At 37.1% G+C, this 10,915-nt stretch overlaps 1 protein-coding gene across 1 annotated transcript; it reads left to right on the forward strand.

Annotated features, from left to right (window-relative positions):
* On the forward strand, positions 1–6,912 carry LOC141337049 (uncharacterized). Its single transcript, XM_073842791.1, has 17 exons — positions 1–106; positions 259–444; positions 541–726; positions 903–1,058; positions 2,494–2,554; positions 2,640–2,760; positions 3,042–3,089; positions 3,167–3,250; positions 3,337–3,402; positions 3,949–4,009; positions 4,130–4,179; positions 4,265–4,309; positions 4,422–4,486; positions 4,587–4,636; positions 5,547–5,575; positions 5,664–5,817; positions 5,935–6,912. The coding sequence occupies exons 2-10, from the start codon at positions 291–293 to the stop codon at positions 3,967–3,969; spliced, it is 897 nt and encodes a 298-aa protein (XP_073698892.1). The 5' UTR covers positions 1–106; positions 259–290; the 3' UTR covers positions 3,970–4,009; positions 4,130–4,179; positions 4,265–4,309; positions 4,422–4,486; positions 4,587–4,636; positions 5,547–5,575; positions 5,664–5,817; positions 5,935–6,912.
* Positions 6,913–10,915: the final 4,003 nt, after the last annotated feature.

The raw sequence follows: 10,915 nt of genomic DNA on the forward strand, positions 1-10,915 counted from the left end.
TTTCCTCCGACCCCCCAGGGGGCAGTTTTCTGATGAACGGCACGGCGGCAGCAACAGTATGCAGTAACGAACGAACGATACTCCACGTTGATTGCGATTCCAACTGGTAAGGGAAAAATGGTTGTGTAGATTTATAAATATATTTAAAAATGTAACATGATGTTCGAGAATCAAATCTGGAATAATTGCTTAAGCATATCCCAGTGTCTTTCAGATGATATAATTAAACTGTTCTTTGTTTGTTTTTTTCCTTCTTAGAATTTGTGAGATTCCCCACTTTTTTAACAAACATGGGGCACCACACCGTCGTAACCAGAGCAAAACATGAAGTTTATATGAAGTCCACTCTTAAACTGTGCCCATTTTGTCACTATACGAACAGTATTTCGCACATGGTTCATGTCCATGTTCGTAGACATTTTGAGACCGCAGTAAGATACAAAGGTTTGGTTTTCCAAATTGATGATTTGTATTAAATAATTACTATAACCATATTAAATTAAGTTCGCTTTGTAATGTGCTTAGTTAATTCATTTTCAGATTTCTTCATTGTCAAATGCAGCAACCAGTGCAGAGAAAAGGCACATTTTCACTGCTGCTTTTGTGAGAACACCGTTATTAATAAGTCACAATTAATGACCCACATATTAAGCCACCATGAGCCTTGTGTTGAACCAGGAGTTACTTCAGACATGCATATTGAGAATGTCATGAATAAAGACACAGGTAATTGAATCTTGAAGAACTTGTTCTTTTATACAAAAGCAATATGTTTCATTTTCTTAAAGCAATGTTTAATTTTTTTTTTTTTGAGATAGAGAGCAATAAATTACTGAATTGTTAAAGTTTGAATGAATTAATAATTTCTCAATATTTTTTATGAATAATTGTTGATTTTGTAGTGGGTCTGAGCATACAGCACGAGTGCAGCTCAGTAGCACAAAGGTTTGGAGCTGAATCCTGCATTAGAGAGAGCCCTGCATTGAAAGTGGAGAGGTTTTGTGATACAGCAAAAAGACAAGATCCCACATCGACAACTTCTGCTTCTTCAAACAAAGGTCAGACTTCTTGACAAAAACAAAATGTCACATATTTATTTGGCATAATCCTCTCCATGTCGAGTGATCTGTTGTATCTGGTAATATCTCTATTGCTTTATAAGAATCTCTTCCAAACATGAAGACCAAAAACCTAATGGATAATGGGAGCAAGCCAGCAGTTACACCTGAATCTGAACTTAGTTTCAACAGTTTCAGAAATTATCGTGGTTTAATGGTATCTGGTCCTGCTCAGTAAAATGTGAGAGTCATTTTTAAATATCTAATATTGTTAAAAATCATTTGTCATTGGATCATTTTTTACTCCTACTCCAATAACAATAAATATCATTACATATACTTAAGTAATTATTTCTATAAGTACTTTTACTTGCATACAGCTTTTGGATATTCTGCCCACCTCTTTTTGCTATATTTTTGACTAGAAACAAAGTTCATCACAGTTTACGGATGGAAGGGATTCAGTAAATAGCGTTAAGTTGGGCATCTACTGAAAATAGCATGGGCTAAAACCTTGATCTCTGGATTTAAGATTTGATATAGAGCAATAGTACATTACAGTACTTTAAGCAAATGTGTGAGATATAACTCTCTTTTAACCATGAAACTGTCATACTGCTGCAACCCTAATATAATATACTGTATAAAAGTTAGTATGCACAGTGATTTTAAAACATCAGTAACATTACACTGTGTGCATAATTATTAGGCACGTTGATATTGTGGTCATATTTTTTTTCCAAGCACATTTGACCAATTCCAAACCACATTAATCTTAACTTCTATTCATTTTGTATTTAATTATTTATAAGTGATATATAATTGTCCATGAAGGCTGGAAGTGAAAAACTCCTTATATTCAGGTGTGCACAATTATTAGGCACATTTTCTTTTACAGATAAAATGAGCCAAAAAAGAGATTTACCTCAGACTGAAAAGTCAAAAACTATTAAATGCCCATGAGAAGGATGCAATACTAATGCAATACTGGAATTTGCAAAGTTAAGGCATGACCACCGGACAGAAAAACGCTCCGTTGCGTCTGCATTGTCAGAAAAAACAGATGGAGGAGAAAAGATGCATGTTAATTGCAAAAAAAGTAAGAATTAATGTTAAGAATTAGATATGAAACCATCAGGAACCATTTAGTCTCCAGCGCCACCGTTTTCCAGAACTGCAACCTACCTTGAGTCTCCAGATGCAATGTGTCAGGTTCTCAAAGACTTTGCTTGGGCAAAAAATCCTAAAAAGTGTGTGTGTGTGTGTGTGTGTGTGTGTGTGTGTGTGTGTGTGTGTGTGTGTGTGTGTGTGTGTGTGTGTGTGTGTGTGTGTGTGTGTGTGTGTGTGTGTGTGTGTGTGTGTGTGTGTGTGTGTGTGTGTGTGTGTGTGTGTGTGTGTGTAAATAAATGTGTATGTATATGCTTGTGTGTTTTAGGTGCAGCCGTGAATCCTCAGTCCTACAACACTGTTGATCCTGCAGCATGCAGTCAAATCAGGTATGAAGGTGCAGTTTTGGTAAAAAGTTAAGACATCTTTGATTGAGATGAAGTGATAATTCATGTTGTTTTTCATTTTTTTAAGGCACCATTTGAAGAGCACACATCACAGTGTGACAAGCCACAAGCCCTTCTGGGCAGTGGAGGACATGCTTCCGGATAAAGCAGTTTGGGGCCAACAATTACCGGAACATCTTCAGAAAATGGTAGTCATTAGTTTGTGGCCATGCTAAAATTCTTAAAACATGATCTTAGTTCATGCTTTTTCATTTCATTTGTTCAGGTTGTAAGTGTATTGGACCCTAATAGTGACCCAAAGGAACGTATTGTTTCTGTGGGGTCCACTGTGCTGCTGCGTTCCGATTTTTTTGTCCTTAGGATTGTCAGAAGGAGTTGAAGCAACGATAAAATAATTTTTTATTTGTAAAATGAGATGGAAAAATATCAAATGAACTGATTTTATTTTTTTTAATTAAAAAAATTATAGATTTTGAACTGTTGCCTACGAATCATCGAGCACATCGCTTTCTGCAGGGTAAGGTATCAGTCTTGAAGATTTTATTGAAAACCGGATACATTTGTATGCATCTGATAATTGTTTCTTCATTACAGGATATCAGTGTGTATGTTGCTAATTCCTACGTCGTAGCAACCTGGCTTCCACCACTCTCTTGTTTCCCAGAGTTGTCCCTTCCGGTGAGTTTGGTGAAAGATTTTACTATAGCTGAATATAAAGAACATTATAGTTCCTAGGCTCTGATATGTTTCTACATAAATTTTAGGCTAATGTCAGCCAAACAGACCTTGTGGTTCTGCCAGCTTGGGTACCTGGCCACTGGCTGCTGTGTGTAAGTATTAGAATTTATATGAGAACTAAGTTAACAGTAAGTTGTAATTTAATCAATATCCAATAATCTAAAGGATAATCTAATGTGTACTAAACAATGTGCTGTTGAATTTACTTCATTTTGAATTTACTTGAATTACCATTCATTACATAAAAAACATTACAGAGATGTTTGTGTACAGCATTGCTTGTGCATTTTACAGATTATGAAACCAAAGACCAGAGAAATGTATTTTCTCGATTCTATGCAACAAGCAGCATTTGGACCATACATTGACACTTTCAGGTTTTAGAAATGTTCAGCATGTGTTCAGAGATTACAGTGGTTCTGTTTTAAACTGTAATCTTTTTTGTTTCCACCATTTTGTTCATTACCTTATATTTTGTGTTCACTTGAATTTTTTGTGCATAAACAGTTATGCATCAACAAACCACAGATATGACCCTTGTTTGCAAAGATAGTATATAGTTATAAGATAGATAAATAGTTTAATTAACATTAAGGACTACATCTCTAAACAAATATTTATTTATTTTTTTTTTACAGGAGCATTGCAAAACTCATTGACAACCGAGAGTGGACAGAGAAAACTGCCATTACATTTGAAGTAAAACATTTCATTTAAATGCAAACAAAAGTCTGTTTCATTACACAAAGTATAATGTGTACTGATGTGATGGAAATCTGTGAATGTAAATGTATGTACTTGTTTTAATCCAAACCACAGGGAATACCGAAGCAGGCAGGTGGGAACAACTGCGGGATCTACATACTGATGTTAGGTTCAATTTTAATTGTTATTGTAGTTAATTATTGTAAGTTATACCCTGCTCATTTTTTTGCACTTTGTGAATTGTAACAGTACACTCTATACATGGCTTTGGGGCTCCGATTTGATTTCACAGAGGTATGTCATTACCTCATTACATCCTTCAAGTTAAATAAACAGACATCCATAATTATTGTGTTTATTATTATTATTATTGTTATTATTATTATTATTTAAAAAAAAAAATCAGGATGACATGCCCCTGATCAGGAGGTGGTGGTGTGCTCTTATACTGGATAACTTCACTCTGCAAATGTATGTAGCTGTTTGCATGTTTCCTACATTAAACATTACTATATTATGTGTACTAGATCTACCAATGTACCTACCTACCTCTTGTCATTTGTTCTTTTAGCGCTCAACCATACAAAAGGCAATGTCTTCCGGGAGATTCAGACAAAGCAGGTAATTTATTGTTCACATACATTCATTAAGAACTAATAATTTTATAATTGTTACAGCTACAAAGTTTTTCAGATATGAAATTTGATAGATTATGTACTATATTGGTCGTCCAATAGCCATGTTTCCACTGCCACTTCTGGGGCTTGATCGTGCCTCATTGGGGCTTCCTCTGGGTCGACGGCCAAGGGTTTCTGGTTCAATGAATACCTTGGTACAAAGCGTGCCAACTAGGGCTTGAGTGGTCAAATGCAAAGATGGAGTTTATCTGAGCCTGGATAGAGAGTCAGCACCATGAATCTATATATAATGATTCATGGTGCTGACTCTCTATCCAGGCTCAGATAAACTCCATCTTTGCATTTGACCACTCATCTCTATATATATATATATATATATCTATATATATCTCAGTTAACATCAGCATTAAAGACATTTAAAAACATTTTAGCTCAACTCACTTTCAGACAGCAGTGTGCCCTTAATGCACACTTTTGCTAAGCCCACACTGATGCGAGCTCCGCAGCAGACTTTTCCCGACAGTCAAAGCAGCATTGCGTTGCGAAAGTGCGGAGGAAGGAAGACATAGGAAGACCACTACTGCTAAGGGTACCATTTGGGACAGGGCCATTATCAGTGCAGACATTTACATTCGTTGACTAAAAATATACAGATGTTACTGAATGTCACTAATGCAATCCTGACACAAAAAAATTAGGATCAATGTATCACTTATTGTAAAACATCAATGGTTGGTTTAAAAAAAAAAATGCAAACAATCGGCCGCATGTTTGTTTTGGTATCTTGCTGGTTTCTAGTTTCGGCTAATGTGTGTTGGAGCTTTAAATGGATATTTATTTTAATATTATCGTTATAAGAGAATATTAATCTATTTATTTCTTATTTTATTCAGAGCATGCAGTTATGACAACAATTTATCAGGTTTGTCTGAACAAGGGTTTATATTTTTGTCAACAACATTTATATCCAAAGAATAAATAAAACTGTTTTTTTTTTTTTGTTTCAACAGCTTCCCAATGAAATAATTTCCGAGATCCTGAAGGAAGTTGTTTTAGTAACTGGTGATGCTGCATATTTGAACCTTTCACTGGTGTGCAGTTGGTTTAGGGATGTGGTCACAAATGAAAGTTTTCGGAAAGCAGCACACTTTGCCTGGCTAGACAGTAAGATGTTTTTTCCTGTTCAATGCACATTTCTTGGATTGAAATTTGTGGTATGTGACATTTAAACTTGAATCTCCACACTTATATCTTTTCTATATTTTGTCTTTACATTTTAAGGTGTGGTCAACTGGAAGATGTTCTCTCAGGACTACTGTGAAGAATTCAGACAGATGTACAGCATCAGGGAATGCTCGGAATGCTTGGACCTTTTCAAGTCCTATCCACCAGGGTATAGGGGAAGAGGAAGACGAGGGGAATTGCTGGGCTTTTACTCCGAAGATCGTTGTACAGGATTTTGCTCGCAGGACTGTTTTTTTGCTGCAGGACATGAATTTCCGTTAAACTCATAAAACTTGTACAGAATGGGAATTGAGAGATGACCTGGTTTTGATGTAGTAATTGATGCAAGTTAAACTTTAAAATGTATAGTGTTCTAATGAAAAGCTGTGGCAAATGTGTATGACAAAAAAACATAGGCTTCATTCATTGTGCATATAAGGTACCTTGGTTCTTTAAGGTTTGCATAAAATACGTTCTGCTGTAATTACATTTGATAATGTAATGTCATTTGCTATAACAGGCATGAAGTTTAACTAATAAGCAGTTTGGAGTTTATGTAATAAAGAAAAAGTGACAGACTTCGTTTTGTTCTTAAGAGCATGTATATATGCTCCCTTATAAGTTTATTATAGTAAAACCATGGTTAATTTGTGATTACCATGGCTTTTTGGAGCAATAATCTGTATGATAAGTTAAGTTTAACAGCCGTATATGTAGTAAAAAAAATATGTATTTAATATATATATATATATAGTAATCATTTTCGTAGGGGCTAACGGAAACTCACGGTTACAGTGAGACTGGTGACATGTCCGCTATAGTTTGCTCTCTCTGTGTGTGTGTGATTTTAAGGTACATTGAGTACCATACTTATACTACTGTGTCATTAACTTACAAAAACAGTGAGTAACGAACCATCTACTACAGCTGTTGAGGGAGTGATTGTGAATTAGACCATTCTTTCTTTTCTTTTCGTATTTCTACTTCAATGGAATATTGTGGAATCGCAACAATGAACGCAAAATTTATAAACAAGTTTATACGTCTGTTGTGTTCTTCCGCATTCCCAGCCTGCCCAAAGCGTCACACTTCTATGCACCAATAATCTGTAATAGCGTCACACTTCTATGCACCAATAAGATCATCTTTATTTTAAACCAATAAACGTTAAGGTGGGCGGGGCGACACGTGTAGCTCCGCCCAAAAGTGTCACCCCGCCCCATCGTCCAGACTGCACTCTGGGGTACTACATTTAAATAGGCTATTCATCCTACTTAAGTCCTTCTATTTGACTAATTGTTTTAAGATAGTCAGATATCTTATATAGATCTTGTAATGTAGGCCTTTTTTCCATTCTTTTTCATATATAATATATATGAGCATATTACATGCTCAGCTTTGACCAGTGTGTACGTTTGAAAACATGTCAAAACCTTTAAACTCCAATGCATCTAAAACATATAACTTATTTAACTTGTTGTAATGGAGCAGTAATCTGTTGCAATAAACTGTTATGGTGTTAAAAAAAACTTATGAAGACCCTCTGAGACCCTCACAGTTATGCCGCGTTCCAGTCAAACCCGTGACTTCCCACTCGTGAACTCCTACTAGATCGATGGACTCCCAGTTACTCCCATAGCCCGCGAAACAACAAAGTCAGCCCTAATGCGTGCGGTGTTTATGCAAGTGGCACACGGTGGAAAAATAGAGCTTAGGACAATATAACGTTGCAATCAAATTAATAATAATATAAAAATAATAGTAATTCATAAATGTGCCCAGGCAATTTGGCGTGACTTGCCTGGAACGCTACAAAGTCGTAAGTCGAGGCTTGAAGTGGTGACTTACCAGTTAAAAAACCTGCCTGGAACGCAGCATAATACATGCGCTCAGGCAGTTTGGGGTGACTTGTATGGAACGCTACAAAGTCGTGAGTCGTGATTTGAAGTCGTGATTTACGAGCTTAAAAACAAAGAGTATAGAAGTACCAAGAGGCGAAACTCTGTACTGATATGGGCAACAGTCTATAGATGGCGCTGCGGAGGCGTTGCCGCCATTTTGGACTGACACCTGCTAAGGCCCAATCCCAATTCTATTTTCTACCCCTTCGCCTACCCCTCGCCCCTCCCCCTTGTCCCTTGAAACAAATGCTGCGTCCCAATTCGCATACTATCCGTCCTAAATAGTATTCGAAAATAGAATTAGTATGTCCCAAATCGTAGTATGTTCAAAAAAGTATTCCAAAGATTCCCGGATGGTCTACTACTTGACTTCAGAATTCGAAGTGCGGATCAATGCACACTCTAACGGCTAATATTGCCCACAACACATTGCGCGGTGAACGAGGATTCGATTAGAACTACAAACACGCATAAAAAGTGTTAAAAACTACAAACATGGAGGATATGCGCGACCAACGGACAGGTAGAGAAAGGGATTTGAGTGATAAATAATCAGTGTGTAACCTGATAAAAAATATATATTTTAAATGTTATCCTCGTTATATTTCATGTGCAGCAACATTATGAACTTTTATAAAGATAGGTTTGGTCATTAACGTTTAAATGCATAATTATGCAAACATGAGCAGAGTTCTCGGCATGAAAGACTCATGAAAGAACGTGCCTCTTCATTTCTCTCTATTACGATAGGAAATTAAATTAAACGAAATGTAGATAATGTTAACTGTGATGATTGACAGGGCAGTTTAAACAGTGACAGGATTCAGGTAACTGAGCAACAGAGCATCCGTTAAAAAAGCAGTTATGACGAAGTAGTATGTCCCAAAGCTCGCCTACTATTCTGCTACATACTCAAAAGTATGTACTTTTTCTTCACAAAAAGAGTACATACTTTTAGGGCGTAGTATAAGTAGGCGAATTGGGACGCAGCAAAAGTGTAAAGGGGAAGGGCTAAAATATTTCCCCTAAGAAATGGGACACCACTACAACACTGTGATACGTCATCATAGGTTGTCGCTAGTTCCTAATGTTACGTCAGAGGACATGCGCAGATGTTTATCACTCATTCCAAGATGTCAAAATGTTGTCATGTTGCAATAAGTACAAATGTACGGTGTACGCACCGTTCATTCACATGTGGCCATAAGCAAAACAAACAACGCATTATCACATGCGCGGCAAATTGCTAATCAGTGTAGTGGTGCCTGGAGAAGTATATATGCTTCATTTGTGAATTTCGTTTTGAACTTTCTATTTGAACGCATTCGTTTTCTGGATCCTTGGACTAAAATGTTTACAGGGGTTCACTGGTTTAAGAAATTTCTGATCGTAAAAATCAGCTTCTTTTTATTTGTAAGGTATCGTTTTTATTATTATGTACTGATTTAAATTACTGGTGCGCTGAGCGGGCGCAGGTGCATTAGGCGCAATCATTAAATACATTTCAAAGCAAGCCGGCTCCACGGTCCTGACTGCATCATCACTGCCTTTATTGGGTGTTTTGAGCGAATATTTACATTTATTCACATGACTGGATGTGGTGGACTGCCATGATTTTGGCGAATGCAGGACAATGAATAATGCGCATCAGAGGGGATTTAAAAAGTGAAAGTGTGTATACACCATATACGTTACCTGCGTACATCCACTACACCACCGTTGCAAATTGCCGTGCCACTGGTCTTTCATGTTTCTAACATGCAGTCAAGTGTATATGACATAAAAATATATTTTGTAATATCGTGCAATCAGTGCTATCTGCTAGCAAACTTTAGCGATTTTTTTGCAAACGTTTATTTACAAAACAACACCATAAACACAAACACAAGATTGAAGGTAATATACATATAATGAAACATTGTCATGAAAATCCTTATTAAAGGCAAAATTTACTTATATTTACGAGTCTGCTTGCTCGATTGAGCAGCCATGTTGGAAATTTCTCTTAGCCCTTCGTTTGAAGTGAGGTCCTGAAAAATCTTCGTTTGGAGGGCTATCTGGCCCTTCCCCTTACCCCTACCCCTCCAACCAAAAGAGAAATGAGACACCCCTACCCCTTCACGTGAACGCGCCAAACGGAGGGGTAGGGCTAAGTGTAGGGGTAAGGGGTAGAATTGGGATTGAGCCTAAAAGTGTGTAGAAGATGTGAGCGAGCAAGTGGCTGAAACGTAAGCAGTGTGCTGCAATTATCAATCCACCAGGCATGATTTTGCGTTTCACCTGTTTCCAAGTGATCCACAAAGGTAATAATAATAACAAGGGGAAATATTTTAACTATGAATTGATTTTACAGTACATATTAAATTGTTAGCAGGACTGCTTGACATTAAAGGTCCACTGAAGTGCCTTGAAACACGCAGCGTTATTCTATGTGGTGACGTTCTTTTAACTGAAACAAAAACATATCGCTAAGCCCCGCCCACTTATTTTGAATAGCCAATAGCGTTCCATTAATATCTGATCGGGTCAGAGCAGTTGAGCTCGGTAAAGCCGCATTTGTAAGCTTATGACAGCCACAGACTAATAAATTACCCCACAGATTCAATACGAAACTCTTGCTAAAACAAAATAGTGATCATAATCATGCTGAGGCTGTGTAGTTTAATACATGCCGAGTCCGACCACGCATATGAGCGCATATGATCTGCTCCGCGTCTCTGTGTAGGGGGCGGGACACTACGGACTCTAGAGAGCATTTTATTGGACAGAACGTTTGATTAGAAACTGAAGTGCACGGTGATATCATCCAAATCCTTGATTCATATTGGCGGAAGTGACGAGACTGTAAGTTTTGAATGCCTATATCTTGTAAAAGCGAATTTTGTCATTGCTTTGAAGCACACTAGCTTATATATAATCTTAAGGCTAATATATTCATACTAAAAGCCCAAAAACTTTAATTTTGATTTCAGGGGGACTTTAACATCCGCCAACTCGCCAAAAGCAGGTTGATTTCAGCTGTAGCGAGTAACACAGTCTTTCCCACTTACCACTTTGGCGGGTTGAATTTTATATACAGTTAATACAGTTTTTTTTTTACAGACGCTAGGACACATTTCTCAATACTTAGGTCACTT

The sequence above is a fragment of the Garra rufa genome, chromosome 6 (assembly GCF_049309525.1).
Source record: "Garra rufa chromosome 6, GarRuf1.0, whole genome shotgun sequence".
Taxonomy (NCBI): Eukaryota; Metazoa; Chordata; class Actinopteri; order Cypriniformes; family Cyprinidae; genus Garra; species Garra rufa.

What these genes read in the sequence shown, in the direction of transcription:
- LOC141337049 (XM_073842791.1), top strand. Translation starts at nt 291, where the DNA reads ATGGGGCACCACACCGTCGTAACCAGAGCAAAACATGAAGTTTATATG. An exon ending in GACCGCAGTAAGATACAAAG is followed by an intron (nt 445 to 540) that starts GTTTGGTTTTCC and finishes ATTCATTTTCAG; the next exon opens with ATTTCTTCATTGTCAAATGC. An exon ending in AGCACATCGCTTTCTGCAGG is followed by an intron (nt 3,090 to 3,166) that starts GTAAGGTATCAG and finishes TCTTCATTACAG; the next exon opens with GATATCAGTGTGTATGTTGC.